Source organism: Epargyreus clarus, unplaced genomic scaffold (genome assembly GCF_041222505.1).
Source record: "Epargyreus clarus isolate Ecla_fem2 unplaced genomic scaffold, WU_Ecla_fem_2.2 ptg000015l, whole genome shotgun sequence".
Taxonomy (NCBI): Eukaryota; Metazoa; Arthropoda; class Insecta; order Lepidoptera; family Hesperiidae; genus Epargyreus; species Epargyreus clarus.
The window spans coordinates 3,484,089-3,506,813 of record NW_027332223.1 but is presented as its reverse complement, the minus strand read 5'-3'; the positions used below and the strand labels follow the sequence as shown (position 1 = coordinate 3,506,813).

The 22,725-nt window shown below is 41.7% G+C and overlaps 1 protein-coding gene across 1 annotated transcript in view; it reads right to left on the bottom strand.

Moving 5' to 3' along the window:
* Positions 1 to 273: 273 nt before the first annotated feature.
* LOC140747993 (tribbles homolog 2) overlaps positions 274 to 22,725 on the bottom strand; it is a 42,758-nt gene continuing 20,306 nt past the window's right edge. The window contains exons 4-5 of the mRNA XM_073080671.1: positions 4,233 to 4,424; positions 274 to 3,097 (exon numbers count right to left, since the gene is read on the bottom strand). Of these exons, the coding sequence (XP_072936772.1) occupies positions 2,833 to 3,097; positions 4,233 to 4,424 (457 nt within the window). The 3' untranslated portion in view covers positions 274 to 2,832. The remainder of the gene's footprint in view (positions 3,098 to 4,232; positions 4,425 to 22,725) is intronic.

The following is a 22,725-nucleotide window of genomic DNA, read 5'->3' as shown; positions in this document are numbered from 1 at the left end:
TAACGGAGGTTTTTGTTATCTTTTACATGTTTCATTCATTCATTTTTAGTGTTTTGTAAAAAGGAAATGCATACTCATTTCATAATGATGTCGAGAATTGAAAAAAAAGTAACGCGAGTATTTTTAACACTAAGTATATTGTTGTGTGCGTAAGGTGCATTTATATGCAAATCTGCGTCGATGGGTCTATATATACCCATCGATGCAGATTTGAAAGTAACCAAGTCTAAAAATGGTTTAAGGATAAAAGAGTAATTAAATAAAAGTACGGTATATTTTTCTAAATTATTTATTCCCTCTATCATTCTTCCTTTTTTGATAAACTTATAATATCTTAGTTCTATTTACAGTTTGTATAAATTAAAGTAGTAATAGTTATATTTTACAGTACGCTACTATTGTACAACACGCTTTCAAAACTGAAAGACTTGACTACTTCAATGCTAACACTTTCAATAAATGAAAGATTTTACAGGAATCCCAAGGCCGAAGGCGTGAAAAAATGAAAAAAAAAACAAACAAGTATTGTTACAAAAATAACAACAAAATTTTGAAATGGTAACATTACTGATTTTCTTTTTTGGAACAATTTATTAAAAAACTAAACAAAAGTTGATTTCAAATTTACAATCAATATAAAAACTCAACACCAAGTACCAAACGGGACAATAATTTAGCAATAGGAAGAAGAGTGCCGCCATCACACCACAGATTACAACAACGAATAAATTAGTTTTAAATTAAATAAATGGCACAAACCAAATTCTACGATCTTATTCGGTACATGGTGATGCGAATATATTTAACAAATTCCGATTGAAATATATACATTAATAACAAATATAAAAATTTCGCTCGCATATTTGCCGATTAATCACGATTTTATATAACCAAATACAAATAATATAATCAAAATAACTCTATGATGGAAGCAACTGACCGTTGTGCAACAAAAGTACTTTCGCCTCTGCGTAACAACATAATGGCAATCAAGTAATCGCTAAATAACATCGGTGGAGATCACAATTACACGATATACTTTAATTTTATATAAATACAAAATATACATACTCGTACCTACGCATACCACCTAACAATACAACAGCAACTTCAATGCAATATACCCATCTATATTGATGTGAAATTGATATGATTACATTAGGCTCAACAGGAATTACGTAATAGTTAACAGAATGCTTCATAAATAACTCGATCCACGGATCGCACGACGTTCGAAACGGAAATACTGAAAGCCCATAGCTGTCCTTTCACAACAAAGATGGTCTATCTTCCCATGGGTAGATCACAAGAACGCGATATCAGTCTCACTTATTCTGTCATTACGATTTTTATACGACTATACCACAGCTCGTGGGCGCCCGGATACCAATATAGGAGCCGAGTGAAACAATAAAATTCCATTATAGTAACGTAACAGTCACGCAGCTCCTATAGTTCGTACGGGACGCCCACTTTATAAATTAGTAGGCCGGTGGGGTGCGGACCAGCCGCCCCCGCCGTCCTTTTCTATAAACACTAAAATAAAATCTCGACTGAGACTTTTATTTGGCTCCGGACACTACCAGTGCAACAGCTGACGCAGGACACGTGTCCCGGCACTACGGATGCTTGAGAGGCCTAGGCCGTGCTCACGTGACAAGACAATTCTATGCACAGTGGAGAAATAAATGCCTCCCATATAGTAAAATAACTTATTAGAAGTGTAGTTATTTGTCTTCTCATGTGTCACATGATGTTCTTATAGATTTGTGAGTTTATTATACAAGATGTGACAAGATAAATACTTATTACCTATTGGAGGAATAATAATAAGTTATCTTATCACATCATAGTTTAATATAGCCTGCTGGATGGGCTTGGATGGTAGTCATGACGCCATAATTCACTTACACAACTCAACGGAAATTATGCTCAATATGAATTTCATAATAAAGTTTACAATATTTTCATTTTACAAAGAAGTACATAACTGTTTACATAACTGAGAATTCATTGTGCATTACTGAATCAGAAATGGTTGAATAAATATCACACTGCAATTTCCTTTTTTATATATAGTCTTCAAGTTGTGTACGCGTGACTTAGGCCCGGTACACACATGTAAACAAATTAAGTACATGTAGGTATAGAAAGATTACAACTGATTTTAAATTATATTTTTCATCAATTAGGATGTGATCTGTATTGTGTTTAAATCTTGCTTGATGGCATTAATGGACCGGTGCCAGAACGGTTTTACATAGTTAAACACAGTTGCTATATCACATGGGTACCAGGCGATCATAGAAGTCAACGGGTAAACAGGTCGAGCTTTACATTAGCGTCAAGTTCCAGGCTCGTGGGTGTTAACTGAGTAATTGCTATGAAGGTATTTACATCGAGAACAAACAACAAGGCCTTAATCCGTGTCACGCGTCAACCAAATACAAGCGAGGTCCATACCGCGCATGGGTAGGCAGTCAAGTGCGAACTAGACACAGGCGAGGTCCATACCATGGAGGTACCAGGCAGCGGACGACTGCTAGACACAAGCGAGGTCCGTACCAGGTAGGGTTGCCAACCATATTTAATAAATTAAAGTAATTGTAATAAACCAGTAGCGTGCCAGTTTGCAGGTCAACATTAGCATTACTGACATTTGACTTTTTTATTTTTGAGAAAAAGAGATTAAATAAATACCTGTCGTAATTTGTCTTTTATAGTAGAATTATATTTTTGGAGTGTAGTTAATTTTTCTAGGCTTAAAAAATGCTATAATAATCGGCAATAGTTCGGCAACCCAAGTACCAGGCGTTCATAGGCGGGAGGAGGTTAGACGCAATCGAGCTCCATGTCCGCGTCGGGTACCAGGCGGTCATGAGCGGCGGCGGCGCGCGGCGGCAGCTCATTGCGCGGGTCGCGCGCGAGCCACGGGTGCCGCGGCACGTCCCGCGCGGGCAGGCGCTCGCTTGCCTCCCGCCGCAGCAGCGAGCGGATCAGGCACTTGCCGCGCGACGACAGACACTCCGGCACTACGAAGTAGCCGCGCGATATCTTCGCGAACAGCGACGCGTGCTCTGAGTCGTTGAAGGGATACCTGTAACAATGGAACATGCGTTTAGTTAATTGAACTTAATGGAAAACGTCAGTAGTTGCTCTAATATCAAACGGCGCACGATTTACATTTTCCTAATCAGCCCTTGAAACCTCATTTATTTCGTTAGGCCACTCATTACGATACTTAAATGCTTAATGGTCATCCTGTTATCGAAACATTTAAATAGTTCTAAAAGCCTCCGACTAGTATTAATGATAATTACTCAATAGAATTAATAGATCTAGGACCGAAGCGCAAAGACGCACCTGACATATCGATAAAATATAATTAAGTATAAGTGATACTAGCGTGTCGTATTAATTTCGTATCCAAAAACGAGATATGTACAAAAATGTCAGTGAAAAAAAGCACCCTTAGACTTTTAAGAGATAAGCAGGCTCGTTAAAATCAACGTTAGGTCGATCCTCCTGAGATTGGCCAGTTTTTTCCGAGCTCGGCCCGCACTAATGATCGGCGATCCGATTGTCATTCGAGGGCAGATGCGCCGAAACAAAAAGCCAGGTAAATACGGCGGAACCCTTCCGGCGACAGGTGAAGGCGGCGATTGCGGCGAAATCCCGAGTTTCGAATTTAAATTACGGGTGCAGGGGCCGAAAAAAGAAAACAAAGGATCGCGAACGGCAGGTGCGGGCGCGGGCGTTTCGGGCAACGTCTTCGCCGCATGACTGTGGCAGGTGCGCGAAGATTTCATTCGACGTGTATGTGGGTGATATAATTGTTAGCCGTTGGCGCGTAACGGCCGACAGGTGATCATCCCCGTCGCCAACGGTCGCCGCGACCCCTGCGATCTCTAAAAACGGTAAGTCCCACGCTAGCAGGTGAAGACGCCCACTCAACCCACTGACTTCCATAAAATTTATGCACATTTAATTGCGCTTAACCTAATTTTCATTACAACTTGCGTAGGGTAGATAAATTATGTGAGGGTAAGTTTAACGGAATTTAACCCATTATTACTTTTATAAGGAGGAATTTCTTAACGCAACTATTCCAACAACGCATTATAAGCGTTGCTTCTCTGTGGTGTAAGTTAAAACAACTCGTGTGTCTAACCACCACCACTACTATTTACTTCTGTAATCTTACTTCAAATAATGCACAGATAGAAACGCACCTTCCAACGAGCATGGTGTATAGGATGACGCCAAGCGACCACATGTCCGCCGCCCTGCCGGAGTACGTCCGATGGGCCCGCAGGATCTCGGGCGACACGTACGCAGGACACCCCCGCTTGTCTTGAAGTAAATCCTCCTCGGGGTCGTCGAGAACCACCGCGTCTTCTAGTGACTCAAGTTTTAACGTCGTCCTGAAACAAGAAAAAGTAGGATTAAGTTTTGTGGCAATCAAATATTATAATTTATTAGATATGGAAAATATATTTGGTAGATAGTAATTTTTAAGAAAATTTGCATCAAACTCCATGCATTTGTAGGAACGATAAAAACATTTGAAAAGCTTCTCGATAATAAAGTTCTTGGCAGTATCGAACCTCAAACATCTTTATTATCAAACCACTTAGACACATGCGTGTATTCAGGAATAACTTGACTAGTTATCGTGTATTAGCTTTGACCGGTCTGTGCGGCAACTGAGACAACAAATAAGTTTACATGAAATTCGATAAAAGCAATTTATCAGATAAACGATTTCCTCGACACATTGTCGAGTCAGATGTATTTGACGCGCTATGACCGGCGACCCGTATGAATCGCGGGCGTTGTGTTCATATTAAAATATGTGCACATCGCGATCGCCGGTCGAGCGTGATGGATCCCTTTGTGCACAAAGCTTTGTCGGGCGCCATTAACGATTCGCGCACTGCTAATTAGTAAAGCATCACACATTAAAGGGAGCTAGTTACAAAACGATAGTCGGTCCGGCTCGCGTTTCGCCGCATATGCAACAATAATGTCATGTAAATAATTACACAGCGAACCATAAAGCTGTTCGATGACGCAATGGGTTTTGTTTCATCACATCACGGGCTTTGGGCGCACCGCGACCTCGTATTTCACAGCCGCCGCATCGTTTCGAAATGCATTAAATGCACAGTTCGAAACGGTACGGCGATATGTGATTCAACACGATCGGTTGGGGGCGATCAAGAAAACTCTGATCCGAGGGAATGGTTGTTGAACCTTCGCCGTATTTATCCAGTTGAACCGACACACCATAGTATTTGCTTTCGACATGTGTGGCTGACTGCTCCATACCGAGTCGCCTGCACGTACCGCATTCAATGTACAGTCGCCGCAGTGCACTTTTAATTAAAGTTATAAAAGGCGCTGAGCAAAATAGAGGTTAAGGCGAGGCAGGTGTGTGGTAGGCGGTTCGAGTTAGTAAAATCGACGTGCACTAATGTATAGGATATTTTAAGCCCGTTTAATAATACTACCTAGGGGGAACGCCGACTTAAATGAATTCGAAAAGAGGGCTGGGTTCTATTCTTGCGTTTTATTTTAAAATCCATTAAGTCTATATTTGACGGGGAACATCGATTGCGAGGAGCGCAAGATACGATTACGCGTTCGTAAGCTAAAAGCTGGGAGTAATAAATATCTTGTTTTTTCAAAGTGCTGTTACAAAACCCGCAAGTTGCGGTCTCAGCCGTTTGACAAATAGTGTGCGCCGGCTGACGTGGCTCCTCACTCCGTAACGCAACATCAACGCAACGCTGACGCACAGATAATTTGAGACGCAAGATAAGGAGATAGTGATTTATTATTAACATATTTACGAGCCGATCGTGACAATATGGAGCGGCTGGCTCCCGTTAAAGGTTACTCTCGTTACCGATGGCGCAACCCTCGCTATCACGCGAAACGGTACGCATGATCGTTGTCACTATCAAAGTTTCAAATCGAATCATGTTTCATAGTAGGCTGGTATTTAAGTTCTCGTTCAGCGTTGTAATACGGGTTAAATTTGCAACATGTGTCGTGGTGCGTTGTGATCGGGCGCACTTATTGTTGGTAAGCTCTTGCGCCAGTGAGCACCGTAGGTCGAGCGTGGCGCAGCACGTGCCGGGTAGAGAATTAGAGATGTACTGTGGGAACCGTTCGTCGAAACGAGCGGTGACGTCACTAGCAACCGCACTCCGGACCTTTTTTGTAATCCATCAGTGAGCGGAGCGGGAGTCCTCGTATCCGTTTTAGGTCTCGACTGCGCAACTGATCCTAATTAAATCCCTTACACCGGCAAGGCTACAGTGCGATGTCTGCAGTTGCAATCGATTCGTATTTCGCAACGCGTAAATAAGTTATACGGTGTTGTAACGCGGTCGGAAGGTTGGCCGGATTTCCGAGCGTGTTCCGAGCGGTGGCCTCGAAGGATTCTCGGTCTCTCGGACGCGGGACCGCGAAAGGACGGCGGCCGCAGCTCGCTCCGCCGATCCGTTACCGCCTCGATGACAAATCATCAAAGCGAATTTGTTAACTATTTCGCTCCATTCTTATTACGGTCGTGACGTACTGCAATTTAACATTTGCGTTACCAAACTGACTCACGTCTACTTCGCAACGACGTTAACTAACAAATTTTCGATAGTTACACCTCTCCTCTCCGATTGGTCGGCGCACGAATAAGTTTCTTGGTCAAGTTGAGTATTATGACTATCGTGCAATAAATCTCGGCCTAATGCCGTCGTGAGGTCGTTAATAGATACGTCGTATACGGCGTTCACGTGGACGTGAGACGGATCGGTGCATGAATGTAGTTTTATTGATATGTTAATAAACGAAGCGTAGATCGTGTGCGGCGTGTGGGAGATCGCCCACAATTAGCGGGATGCGCCGGCGCGTTTCGCAACTGCCGCCATTGCTTAACTCAACCCTGACAGTTTCGTAACAAACAATGGCAGTCGCGGCACAGATGCAGCACACATGCATGCACTTCCTGCTCGACTTTATATCGCTATGACGAATGCTTGCGCAAGAGGTAGTCGACGCTTTGTGCGCGACGAAACACAAAACCGTCTCGATGTGTCGCGTCCGGCGATGTTGCGAAATGTCGGATCTAATAGCTGTTACCGATGCATAATTCGTTGTCTTCATCGTCCCGACTCCAGACTGCGACGTCACGGCCACCGCTACTGGGTTTTCGTAACCCGTATTGTAGGGACATGTGTGTCGCAAGCGAGTTGCCACACCGCAACGGAGATGCCGGGATACGTTGGGAAACCATCCCGACTACACTCAATTATACGGCCGCTCACATTGCTCAATAATGACCTGGTCGCTCCATGAAATTTGATCGATAAAAGAACCGACGCTCGAATTTATCCAAACTACTAAGTTACGGTCCGCCCGATTCTCTCGAATGTCAAGCGGTGTCAGTCTTGTGAAATTTCCGGTCGGTCACAATCTGTCGTTTGCGCATAGTTGCTACGTACCTACGTATCAAAATCGTTCAACATTTTCCGTCAACTTTGTATATTTACTAAATACATATCAGCTCCAGAATTTAGGTCTCAAAACCGCACCAGCGCGCGGTTCGCTTTATCGGAGCCGCGATAACGCAAGGCGTACGTTTTGAAACCGGGCGCTGGGCCGCTTGCGAAAACGCTAATGTGAGCATCGGTTGCAAAATTGTTTTAGTTTTAAAATCGAATGCATCGATAGGCCGGCGCAGCGTCACGGCGGATGACATTTGCCGCGAGCGGTAAGGAGATCGAGTAGCGCAACGACACCGCACGCCGTATTTGGCAGCCACCGCCCGCGTGTCACAATGGATTATGAGTCGTTGCGATATGGCGTGATGCAAGTCCGGGCGGCGGTCCAAGGCGCCGCCGAAATAATCCCGTGTTGCAACTCGTGGACTGCGGAACGGGCGCCACTCCAGGGCCCGTTGCGCAAACCGCGCACCGACCGCTGCAATCGGCCGAATGCGCACCCGTCGTCTCTCTATGCACCCGATCGTGTTTACGAAATAACCGTTCGATGACCTCTCTATTACGCGAATATTGCGCAACCGAAGAAAGCGTCCAAAAACGCGTCGTCCGCAAAAAGTACCCGAATTCACATCGATCTCCGTCTCGAATCGCTGCAATTACACCGTTACGTGGCAGCGAGTGTTAAATCCGGTGAGCGGTCGACTTTCTAACGCGGGGTCGGTGTACGCGGCGGCGTGTCGCAACAATTTCTCCGCGTCGCGAACGAAGAAAGCGCGACCTCAACGTTTTGCAATCGAGCGCCAGCACACCGGAGAAAAAGCAGCGGTAGAAAGCGTACCCGCATAGACCTAGTGTAGGGAGCGGGCAATGCGAAACCGCAGGGTGACGCTTGCAACAGATCCGTAAATGAGATCCCTCCAGGCTCCTTCGAGCGCGACCGCATCACGGGACGTTTAGCATAACAGTGCTCGTCGGGATTGGGCAAGTGACGCTTATGCAAGGCGCGATAAACGCGCGGACGCATGTCACCGCCGCGCGTGAAACACTTCCGTTCATTGACTCCTTCCCGATATAACCGTGCTTCGCTGTTGTCTCTTTCGAAATACATACATACTTTCGCGGACGCACATGCGTGCCCGATGAGTGGGGTCGCCGAATCGAGTAAAAACTGTCAGCTCGCCATCTTCACCCTTGATCTTTGAGGGCAATTAAGTCGACACGCTCCATGCGAGCGGAGGAGACACCGTTACAGATCCCATCGCGAACGGGCCCTGATGCAATTGTTCACGTAACTCCAACTAGGAATTCTTTCGTGTGGGATGTTACAACGAAGAATCTCAAAGTAACCGGCTCACCTGCCTTCACGTATAGACTTTCATAACGCTGTTACGTTTTAAACCGACTTTTCCAAGTGTTGGGAAACGCACCGGTAAAAAGCTGGAGCTCCCACATCGCGGACGAGTAATCATCGTCATTACGGCAGACTGTAAGACTGTTATCTGTAGAAAGAACGCGATACTCGTGTGACAGTCCGTGATTAGCTGCGACGATAACTTTCACGCTAACGATGCCACGCAACTGCATAAGAATAATTATTTGTACTTCATAACTGCAAGTACACCTTCGGAGCGAACATAAAGAGTTGCCGACACCTGTCGCCAGGTGCGCGAGCGCCGCGGTCCTCGCTCGTCGCGGAGGCTGGCGCAGCATAAAAGGCAGCTGTGCGTATTTGTCGTCGGACAGATGCGGTCCAGATCGGCCGATAAATAAAAGAGTAAATCCACATCCGTAAGCTGCCGCGGTTTCCGTCGCCGCGCATACGCAGCCGGAATCGATGATTGTTTCGCTGCGCAATCGCTTCCTCTTCATTATCGAGGATCGGAAACGCGAAACGTTCGAGACGAATGCTCCTTCCTCGTTCACACAAGGCACGTAAAGCGAGAGCTCCACGGAGCTGAAATGAGCGTCGGAATTAGAACGATAATTAATCATTAGAGCTGGTCCGGTTGCAGCGTGCGACGCAAGAGCTTGCGATATGTAACGAGCGGTGTGGCCGTTGCGAACAGCGGAGCAATAGGCCGGATTACAGGCGGTTTGTTAACCGTATTGACGTCTTGCGTTGCGATGTAAATTTATGGTAAAATAAAATATAAGACAATGGATGTTTGCGTTGCGGTTGATTTATATGCGTGCACGGCGAACGGGCCAAGGTGTCCGCGAGGCACGGAGACATTTTGAGTAATCCGCATCAGTTTTGTAACAGTTCGGCTTTGCAAACCGCGTGTGCCTGCTGTCGTATTATACGGTTGCTCCTTGCGCTCTATTTCATAACTGTGTTTGCACAAGATACTAAACAATTGCGCGTTGTCTCTTGCGTGTAGGTGCGCTGGCGCTGACTCAAACTGATAGCGTGTCTATATTATAACGGAATATAATTTATTTAGAGAGGTTTGCGAAATTATTCATTTTCGATATCTGAGTGTGCGCCCGTCGGTTTTCCTTAAGATCATGTCGGATTACTTTTGATATATACGCGTATATCTTCCGTATTTATACACGGAGGCCGGCTTATGCACTGACGCACTCTTAGCTTTATCTAAGGTTTCTATTAGCCTTATAAGTATATCAAGTATAATGAGCTACACGTTTAGAAACAAACTAACTGTTTACTGTTTATCATTACAAATTACTACAAGGAAGGACACTATTAAATCAACATTACGCCCGCGTGAAAACCTATTAGCTGTCACTTTTAACTGAAACTGGATTATTTATGGTTGTGGTTTTGATGAGTGTGTTATACTCGCAAGTTACCAGTACATTACAGTATATATATTTTCTATATATTATGTAAAATTGAAATAATAGACAATTTAGTGTAATTTTCTCCTTTCTGAAGGTACTGAAGGTTCTGAAGGAATTCTTCTTTGTCAAGAGTTTACGTAACTGTACAGAAATTAGAAAGGAAACGTCCTACTTCCGCGTAAAAATCTAAAAATAGCAAACGCGAGCGGTGACGCGCGCGGACTCGTAATAATCATGAAACCCACTTATCGAGAGGCGAGCTACGAGCGAGGGAGCGATGACGCAGATCATTTCGAAAACGCAAAATAAGCGATGTTGCGATTCTCCTTGCGAAATACGCTCGCAACGTGGGACGACAAATAGGCCCGATCTGTTTGTAACTTACGTTAATTACGACATGTATGTTGTGTGTAATATGTAACATGATACACTTTTGTAAACTACCATTAGTAAACAACATAGTTTGGATTGAATTGTTGCGTCAAAATAATTGTTGGTGGGTACGAAGATAGTGAAGTTGAGTGATATAAAGAAGAATGCTTGCTTTAGTTTAAATTGATGCCACTACTTATATCAAATATTTTGACACAATTGACCATGATCAAATAGGTAGGATTTTGTGTATTCTGGTATTCTAAAGAGCCAAATTACATTTAATTAAGGAAGTGATCACATTAATTTAAAATTGTTTTAAAATACACAGTTTTGAAAATATTATTCGCATATCCCTCTTCTGTATTCTCTTCGCACCATGAAGCCATATGAAACGCGACAAAGTCAGTTGTCTTTTAATCACTAACCGAATTATTTTCAAAAGCTCATAAATCGTAACATCACCTACCTGTTACGAAGTCCCGAACGATCTCGATTAATAAAAATAACACTTATCGCGATTTTTATCACCATTTCACTTTTATCTAATCGACCGACTGAACCTCTGAAAAATTTCACTACGTGTTTATTTGCTTAGCCACATGATACCGTGTCCAAACATTCGTAATAACTTCGCCGCGCGACATCGCCCTCCTTCGGATGTTATATTATATCGTTTGGTATCTTCATAAAACCCTTGAAAAGGTGGTCAAAAAAAAAAAAGAAAAAATGCTACCTACTATCTTCTTTAAAGGGTGGAAGGCTGATATTTAAATAAATTAGTTCCAAAATGCACTCTTAAAGACAGACTGACAAAAGAATTAAACGATTCTCTTCTAGTAATACAATAAATATAGCAATAAAAAAATAAAAATAGCAGTTATTTTGAAACTACAAACACACAAAAATGTTATTGATTTTTATAGATACATAGAAACAGTTTACACAACCGGGGTTACTTATCAGTGTTGCGAAATTCTCTTTACATATAGTAACTACACATATATTTGTGTGTTACATATTACGTATGTCCATTGTGGCTTTTGACATGGTAATATATCGGACCGCACTCCATTAGACTCCTGTCAACGTGCGTATTAATGCTACACATTCATAATGGACGACTGCGAAATTAGCTTTCGATTTTTTACGATGATAACAGGATACTAAATTAGTAATACTACAAATACTATTAATCTACTTTTTCTTCGGCTACTTGTAGCTAAACTACTAATAAAATTAACGATTAATTAAAATAAAACCGAAGTTACTTATTACAAAAATACTATATTTGTGCAAATATATCATTTATCTTATTGGTACAACATACTTCAATAATACAACAGTTTTTAAAACGATAAATCGTAAGCGTCGTAAGATGTTGGTGTAATAAATCGTGTCGTTGTCGTGAACTAAAAAGTGCACGTTGTACGAGTATATTTTTAGCTAGGACTGTCGACTACATAAGGCGAGTTGATTTAACTGATAATGGCGCATCCATTTTTTCAAATATGTTTTTATAGCTTAAGTATAGCACCTGCTGTAAACCCGTTTTCAAGAATCTAGATGCAACCTTTATACGTCTTGTTCTATATCAACTATATAATCGCTACGTAAATTTTGTTTTATATATTTTTGTGCTCACGGTGACTTTCAAATACTTAATCAGTTAATCAATTTGTTTACGCAAACGCTATTAGTGCGTTCCATATGTGGTATGATTATTATCTCGAATTTCGAAAAGGGACAATGGTTTTAAAGTAATACAAGCGTCCCTAATGATTTAAGCGATAATACTGTCGCTGCCGGGTGAACCGATCTAGTCAAAATTCATTTACACTTTCCTTACACATCCAATTCACTCGGGTTAACTCAAAGCAGCAATGTAAGATGTACATCAACAAATAGAAGTACAAAGCATTATTACCGCAAACCCTTATTACCACACCGTGTACTTGAAGCAAACAATACAAGCAAATTTTACAACCTCACCGCTAATAACGCTTGTGTCAACAAAACAAACTCAGTTTGTAAATAATACCTTATCGTCCTTAATAAAAATAACGAGAAACGCGAGTATAGAACGAGTTTGTACCGTTATCTCGCTGAAAATGCGTAAACAAAAATACCGTCGGGACCAGTTCCAAACGAGTTCCGTATTATTGATTTCACGAAAAAAATCAATTTCACATATCGCGTATTTCAACGCCGAAATATAATATCGTCATTGATGTTTTGATGTGCGTGTAACTTTTGACGCAGTGATCGGATTATACCGAATCCAAAGCTGAAGTTCATAGGCCTACGAAGAATTTTAAGCGCCGTACGGTTGTGTGAATCGCGAACGTGAATCGAATATGATTCGATCGCGGCTGATAAATAAACAGTGGTCAGCCACGGACAATGCCCTTTGCGATTCTCAGCTTAACGCCGAGCGACGTCTCGCTGGGATCATGTCGCAAGTCGAAGAATATTGTAAGAATGTGGCACGCGAAACAGCGGTACTTTCCCAACCGCCTCGAGTACCGTTCGCTCGGCGAAATGATACTAGGCCGACGAAAGTTTTATTGAATAACCACATCTCTGTACACGATAGTACCCGCGAACCTCGACAAACGAGGCACTTCACATTTTTGACAATCAAGTTTCGTACGGTTAAGATGAGATCACGAAGGATCAACGCTCTCCTCGAGCGTCGAATGATCGACTAGATTAGAGACAGCCGGACTCCGGAACCGGTCGTTCACCTCGCAATTATTTTCCTCTAAATGTAATGTCGTAACTTGGAAAGTGCGGAAATAGTGATTTCTAAGGCAACAAACCGCCACTCGACTCATTATATCACAATCCCGGGCATCTCGCTTACGGATGCACGGCGGGGAAAGGTCAGTGAACTTGCGAAACTTCACCTGTCACAGTCGAGGGGGACAAAGGCCGTGATGCAACGAAGAAAGCGCGGAAATTCTAGAACGCAGGTTACGTCGGCGTGCGGTCCCAGATGAGACGGAGCGTCGGATTTGGAAATTGGAATTAGCGACGCATTCTGAATCGGAACCGACGCGAGGCTCGATTGCTTGCACAACCGATGGCCGCTCGCAACGGAAGAGAGTGCGGGCGAAACGGCACAATTCGGTGATGCAATAAAGAAAGTGCGGAACTGAAGTAGGTTTTCTAACGCGGTGAACGTACTCGACCATTAACCGTGTATCATTTGGGTCGGCAAAGGCTCTAGTGGCGCGGCGGGCGACGACCTCGCTCGCCGGAGGGAGCCAATGTGTATTTCGCACTCGGCCGTATGATATGATATAATACGGTCCGCGAGGAAAATTACGATGCGGAATCACGGCATTGTCTGAACTAGGGGACTGGTAGGGCTCCGACTCACACCGAGCTTTTGTCGGAGGCAGCAAAGAGGTATTAAGTAACGAGTGTTGTCACACCCAGGCATTGCGATCACCACCGTTGATGTAACGCGTGCACGATGAGGAAAAGAAGCGGCGAATGGGAGGAGTTAAAAGTAGCCCGATCGATGCTAGCGCGACCTTAGGACTAAGCGAAAAACGTGTTTAAAAGTGGATATGTCAAGTTCAGCGTGTGCGAGGCCGATGCGCGGGCGCAGTTTGCAGGGTGGGGCGCGCGGGCGCGGGGAGCGTTGACAATGAATGGCAAAGCACCGTTGTACTTGACCCAGTATTCGGGCCGTCACGCCCGCCCGCTGCAACGCCGAGCGTACGCCGGATGATACACGTGACAGCCGCCGCTTTAAATACTAAGCTTCTATGGAACGCGTTCCTACGGTGAGACGGTACTAAAAATGTTATCGCCGTTAACAATGCTGCATGTGCATAGATAAGCGTGTGATATTTTTCACGGCTTGTCTCATTATAGCGACCTGCAACAATAACGGCTTATGACAGCTTTGGCATTGGCATATTGGATCAGTAGGCCACGGTAAAAAAAACATCGTTGGCACGAGCGCAGTTTTACGTCAATCAAGAAATTGTTCGATAAATCGAGGCTCGCGTCAGCGCTATCTCTCATAGCCTGATGACACAGTATCCGAACGCGCGGCTAAGTCGCCGTCTGTGAGCACAGTCGAGATTCAGTTTACAAATCTGTTGCGTTATCCGAGTTGGGGCCTAAATTTTTGGGATGAATGTCGAAACGTTATAATGTATCTTGCAAGCGGTTAACGATACTGAGCGCACATATCGGGTGTAGTACGTGTGCCATTACGCAAGGTCGCGGGCGCACCTGCGCCTTCGCTCTGCAGCGCCCGTTGCAGCGCCCGCAACCCACCCGACTACCATTTTATACATTATTCATGCCTCCCGTAGACTTAGGGGCTCAGGAATTCGGTCTCTCCACCTGCCGAGTGACCTTTAACCAGTGACACTTGCATAGAATGTTTCTGACGAGACAGAATTTATGAATATGCTTCTAAAGTGTGTTACTAGGGTTAAAATGAAAATACAGGTCACTACAGAATTGATGGTCACAACTGACAATTAAAAAGTTCATAATACCTATATTTGTATACGCGTCTCTGTATATATGACCCTTCTTAGCTCTCAATTAATGATTGCTAAGTATCCTCATAGCTTATGAGCGTCAAAGTGTAGTGTGAAAGAAGCAGTTGCAGCGCTCGCGGCGTCCGGTGTCGGCGAGTAATAATCCAAGTGGGTTAAGGTTCCATCAAGGATTTGTTGCGGCAAAACACCGCTCCAAAACCGAGCGTTGGTTACTATGAGCTAACTGCAGGCACCGTCGGTCGGTTCCGCTGCATTTGTTCATTACCTTTTGTAATATGAACGTTTTTCCAATGCGCCCCCAATAAATGGCGACGAGCTGTCTGCAAGCGGATGAATGGACCCAACTTTGCTTAACTGCCTATGATTGTAAAAGGTAATAAATAATGGTAATTTAATAAATATTAGCGCTGTATACTCATTCACCGATCACCTGCCATCGACAGTTACTCGAAGATAAAAGGAGCTGAACGTCTTTTGTTTAATTAGTGTCCAGCAAACAAAAGTAACTCAATCGTTAGGCGTCCCTTTGTCCCCAACTCGTAGCCGGGAACAATGAGGGAGTCCTTTGTGACTCGAGACTTACGAGTACTCAAAATTGAGCGTAAAACAAACAGGTTAATAAGTTTCAAAACGATCCAGATGTATTACAAAAGCGGCAGCACACAACTGTTTGGTAACGCGGCCGATTGTTTCACAACTCGCATCGCAGCGTCCGGACCACTCGATTAATTGTTCCTATCGCATAGAATCGACTGTTCGATTCTTTTGTTTTACGAACCCACCCATTGTCACCGGCTCGAGAGTACTCGGCAAATATGAAGCTATTATAAATTGAATCGCATTGTTGGCCAAGATTTGCGGTAGTTAGTAATGGCTCATTTGAGAGCGCTTTAAAGCATATGTAATGACTGAACGAGTTTGTTTTGTTAATGCAATCTACGACCCCGCGTGTGTTATGTAATGAATAGAATTTTAATAGTCTGTTTTGTGTTACTTCATTAAATTCTAGGTATCGTTGGACAAATAAGGCACGTCGAAATGTTTTATCTCTCTCGACTCAAACTCTATGAATCACAGAATGACTTTGTGAATAAAAAATGTAGAATCCTTTATGAGGGACATGTCAAATAAATTCGTGTCTGTTACGGTGTTGAGGTTCTAAATATTAGCACACAGTTGATGCAATTGACATGTTGTGCAACGGAGTTTAAATAAATAAACGTAGGGACCTTCAATCGAGCGACCTCTGATTGGCTAAATTGAATTATGTTAGGTTAGGCGTGAGTCGGTGTAGGTATGTGAATGAAATCTACGATATGATGACTCGCTTTTGTTTTGTGGTCCAGTTGACATTAAAAGAAATTAATAAGAGGTGGGTTACTAACTTTGAGGACAAATTTGGAAAACCTTATAAAAGGAATATGTGTCTAAGTATAACTAAAAGTCTTTACATCATTCATGATGATAGCATCATGGTTGAACCATCCTTGAGAGTTTTACCACCCTTAATTATGCGTTGGCGGGTTGTAGCATAGGAAAGGTATTCAGAGGTGCGCAGGCGGCGCGCCGGCAGATGTTTGCGAAGCATTGTGATCCGAACAAAGGCAGGTAGACCCGGAGGACGCACCGCGCCATGTGCTACGTGTCATTTTTTTTACATGATAACATGTTTTAGGTAAAAATCCAAAAAACTCCTAATCTGACCCGACAGATGGCCGCGCACATGTCCATACAAAAAATATATCATCGCGAGATTAATACAAACTCATGGCATTTCTACGGCTGACGAAAATCCAATTTCACCGACGCCGAAAACGCTTTGTTTTCGCGGCACAACTACAGTAAATTAATTACGATGGTTTCCCTTTGTTACAAAAGAGAGAAACGAATCGAATCCCAGTTATCAAAATTAATAACGGCAAAAGCAATTTACTCTGATCGCGTAATATCCTGCCGGCGTATTTATTGAGCTGAGTTTTCGTTTGTTTTCCGTGCGCTGGAAATAATAACTGTCCGGTGCGTTTGTTTACAGCGAGAGCAAAGGGCTTGGGCCTAGCCTTTGCCGTGTACAAAGAGCTAATAGTAAAGAGCAACCGAGGGCCGTACGCTCGAAGAAAGGAGCGATCGAAAAAACGGCAAATATTGACCTCGTAGCATATGTCGAAAGTCAAACTTGGAGCTGGTTATAAAGTGCATTTGAATAAACATTCGCTGCTCGATTGTAACGAAACTTTGTTGACCTTACGTTGTATCGAATGTCGGAATGTATGCACTCGTATAGAGTTGTCATCAGGTGTACAAACAAAAGGACGCCTGCACATCACTCTTTGTCACTGTTTCCTTTACTATAAATTATTGAAGACGATCTTGCGTTCGCACCGTTACTTGGCATCTTTTCCCTTTAAAAATGTAGTCTATGATGTTTCTCATTTTTCGAAAGATCTCGTCAGAGTTGTTCAACCCATCAAAGATTAACTTGGAGCAATCCACAGATGAAAAAAAAAAATAACCGTGCATCAAGTGTACTCAAATGGGACTGTATTCATTAATATTTTTATGTATATGTAATTTCACATCCTGCTCGCTGAATAATTGGTCTGGAAAATATAGAGGCGCTCTCTAAGTAAATTGTATGTGGCATAAATAAATTGAAGTCGTCGTTGCCGAATGAAAAATGCAAATAACGCAGGCGCCAATGAAACTTGAGTCTTTCATACTTAAGTAATGAATCTTAAAATAGACTCGACGTTATAAAGTCAAGAAATTGTTCGCCATAAAATGTTATGAGGGGGCTGATTTACTGACTGGACTCCGATCGTGGTGAACTATTCGAAAATACATCTTATGCGGCTCGTTGTGGGGTTTAATTCGTGACGGTGGATCGGTTTAACAATAGTCACTCATTTACTGTCTGCTCGGAATGCGAATGTCGAACACGTGCGTTTTGCAGGTAGAGCTTGCATGTGCACCTCATTGTGCTAAGAAAGGTGTTTGTCTTGGCCATGAATAGGAAGCTTGCACAATGGACGCTTTTCAATCGGACCATCATCGATTCGGAGACCGAAGATAAATCATGCGTAGGAGACTCCACAATGGAGCGTTGTTTACTCGAACATCTGTGCGAGGTGAACTTTAGAAATTGGCAAGTTCATAGAAAAAGGTGGCCTTTGTAACCGCTCAGGTAATTGTCGAAAGATTAACCCGATACGGGCCCCAAGAATACAATTAGAACACCTTGACGTTTTTTTGATTATTCCATTCGAATGAATGACAAAGCGTAGATCGTTCGGCGGTCGTTTGTACCCCCGGCACGTCGCGTCGCGTAGTGTTGCAGCGACCTTAGCAGTTATCTGCCCGCGATAAGGGAGATTGTGCGACCTTTAAGTGTTGTATAGGTGTCTCCTACAATACTGATAAGGGAAGACCATTGACCGTGTTCAGATAGTACGCAACATGGCTGTAAATTACCTACCTTAATTCCACACCCATTGAGATTGTACTGGCTGTCCTTGATTCCTTAGTAAATAATTTTTATTTTATTATTAATTAAATAATTAGTGTTTAATTTTAACATGAAACGAAAGTTCCCAGGTTCTCAAATGTATTGTTAAATACTAGGGGAGCATAGCGCACTCATATCTTCAAGTGTTCTCGAGAGCCGGATGTGACGGAACCGGAAGTGTACTCAAATGGGACTGTATTCATAATTTCATATGGCAGATGCCCGATAGTGTAACTAAAAGGAACAGAGAAATTTGGAGCCCTTTCTCCACAACATATAATAACAACGTCTACAAAATATAATATTATTTTTTCCTACTTTGTTTCATACATAACTACGTAAATGGTTTCTTATGTAACTTATGTACCATAGCATATTATTTATAAGTAGAGGTGTACCCAGATTTTCGTACTGTTATTTTCAAATCTTACTCCCTATGTTGTAACTTAAGATATTAAACTAAAAAGCCATCAAATTCCGATATTAAAAATTTAGAAACTTTACTTTCTTTTAACTCGGTAGTTACACTGTTTGTATGGAAATATTCCAATGATCCATAAAATAAAATAACGTTATAAAAATAAATGGTTCTGTTGGCACTGATTTAATTTATGTTACATGTAAAAAGTAATTGGTTTAAATTGATTGAGTACGATGATGCTCACTGTATTATATAATGGCTTTATCTTTGATTTTGATTGCTTGTTTTATTTGGATTTCCATCTGTCGTAAAAGGTTATTTTTGTATCGTTTATTACTTTATTTGGAAATTAATTAAGCAATCAAATCAGTCAATGAGACAGTAATGATTGGTGTCCTAGCTAAGGTCAGCCACAAATGTCTTAGGGCTATGTTGGAACGCCCGTGTCACAAAGCTTACCCTACCATACCGCAGAAAAGCCGCGCTTGACACTGCTGTTATAAAAAACTCACAAGGACTGAATCAAATACTAATATCCTCCTACGTTTTTACAGACAGTAGGTAGGTACTATATTTATACCAGGATTTCCTACATTGTTGAATTAAGACGGAACTGGCAACGTTGGCAATCGTCTGTGTATAAACAGCCAAACATAATATTAGAGTTATAGCCGATAAAGTGTAGCGTTGAATGTAACACGATGGCACTAAAATATCGTACGGCCTACGCGAGACAGTAACGACCTGTAATTCTATCAATTTGAATATATTGTAATAGAAGCGACACGTCAATAAAGCCTTAATTTGTTTTATATTCAAATTGCGAACGAGCAGTGACAGTGGAGAACATAGATTTAATTCTATATTTCTATCCGGCCTTTGGAGATCTATATCTAGGCCTCTTCTATTGTTTGGAGTTACATGTATGTTTTAGGTATTTATTGATAAACCCAAATGTTGGTCCATAGTCCATTTTTTCCGAAGATGCTCAGTAGGTCTTTTGTCTGAACGTGGCCGCCAGTTTATCACCTCAGACTTCCCAACCCGAATAGAATAGATGAGGTGAAGTGGGTCTCCACTATGGTTGATACCTCATGTATGTTACATGCTCATTGATACTGTTTCTCTACCAAGGGACAGTTAATCCGAGACTTATAATAAGCACCTATAGATAATGTTCAATTAAATATTCCGATGACATAACGGATTTATTGGAAATTGTATGTGTCAATCATTTTCCAATTCGTGCTTTCCACTCATACAAGACGTGCTAACTTCGCAAATTAATCATCGAGAAATCACGTCGATATTGCATTAAAACACTGATATACTAAACTAAATATCCAGATCACGACTTTATACGAACGAGATCACGTATCAGCTAATGCTTACAATAAACCTAAATAAACGTCATTGATTTTGAACCATAGTACCTACTTTGGCTATTATTTAATAATAATAAATCGTGCATCGGTAAATTTTAATCAATAATAATTATTAACGTAATTAAAATTGAACAATTAAATCCAAAAATACCACGACAAATAGATAAGTACAAAAATACTGTGACATAAACAAATGTATTGCACATACGCATGCCAGTCCCATTCTTAATCAGTGAATTCGATAATTTCCTTTTTAATTTGAATTTACTGATTCTATTAATGAACTACTTAGTCACAGATAATTATATATGTACATTTGCATAACAATTTGTTGACGATAAGAGGCGTTAAATTTGAATTGGACCGTCTGGTGTTCCTGGTGGGGCATCGAAGGCGGAAGCGTTGCGCAACTGACATTGAACTGCACGAGTGGAGGCCGCGCGCCGTCTTAACTATACGATTAACGTTCATATCGATGTATTTATCGATTTTAGGTAACGTGATCGTTGCATTAAGTGTTGATGATGAGTGGTCGAAACTACCCCAAAGGACTTTAGCCTAAAGTTACTTTTGTATAATACGGTAATTGCTGAAGACAGAAAGTTTTATAAAATATGCTTGACGTAATAACAAAGTTAAGGGGTCCAGGCTCAATCCCTGACCAAGTCATCTACCTTATAAAACGTCAAAGATTGCAAGGATCGATTCGCGCTGCTACATCTGAATGATGCATTCAGAGTTTACTCTACGACAGGGAAACCTTTATTAGATTATGATTTACCTTACAAAAGTGTCTTCTAAGAAGAAATATGAATCGTAAAATAGGACTATGTTGAAATTAAAGATTTGAATGAAATATTTCGTGATTACGAGCAATTTCTCGGTAACAGGATGTAAAGTGCGCACTGATCGCGGAAGTTTACGGAGTTTATCATTCAGCGAATGAAAACATATGTTGTTTTCCAATCGAAGTTTCCCGAGCGATTATTAGGGCTGACACTATGGCTACACCTACTCGTAGCAATATGGCTTTAAAGACGTAGATATAATATTTAACATCTGTGTATCCTAAAGTATCTTTTGATTAGCAATGGAATATATATGTAGAATTCATTTTTCCTTTCTGACTTTAGATAAGAATTTAAATTTATTTACGAATGCTGATACCAAACAGAATACTCGTAACACGACAATGACACGGGTGAATAAAACTACGCGTTTTTGTATCTGATAGTAATAAATAAAGAATTTTCCTTAACCGTCAAAAAAATTGGACAACCCTAATTCGTCACGATTTCGTCATTTGATTATTCGCTGTAAATCATAATGAATGCGTCATTTCAGCCCATATTGTAACGAACATTCCATTTTACATTTCATGCAAATTATCAATGACGCGACATGTGAATGATGTAAGACAAAAGCCTATTGCAAAGCACATTTTGTGGTCAGCATACATTACCATATGAGTTATAGGGAAACTTGCGGTCGTTATCGGAACAGTAAGGAAAACTGCTAGTTCTTCGAATTTGGAATATCATCAACAAATTAAAATTCAACTGGAATATTTTTTCTTCTTTTAAGAATATGCTAACAATGAGATACTTGTATAGGTATATGGAATGCCGAGTCAAAATTACTGACTTATTTTTTGTTTTATTTTTCATGACCCCAATGGTAAAGTTACAGAGCCATGGTGACAGGAGGTTATTCGTTTTTATCGCCACTTCTAGATATTAGCATCACTAAATCAATTGATACGGGGATTTACGAAGCGTGGGGAATAACAATTTTGATAGTTATTTCAAGCGATTCTCTTATTTTTGTGGTTGCAATAAAGGATACAATAGTATGGAGATACGAAGTGCGTTGTTTTTCCTGAAACACTGAAAGATGTCAACGTGTTCCATTTGACGCAAACTGATTAACATAATCTATTTCGTTGAATACATACATCAATGGTGCCTTAAAAACTTCCGTGTATGGCTCAGGCCATGTAGAAACAACGTCAGGTGCAAATGGGACGGGGAAAGCGCGCAATATTTTTGTAATATTACGCAATATACTTAGTCATTTCATTATTTCTTTACTATGAAAGTAGAGAAATTACATATCGTACTGACGTCACCCCTGACTGTTCAGTACTTACTTACTGTAATGTCCTAGATCGAATATCTAAGAACGTCATATACGAAAATAT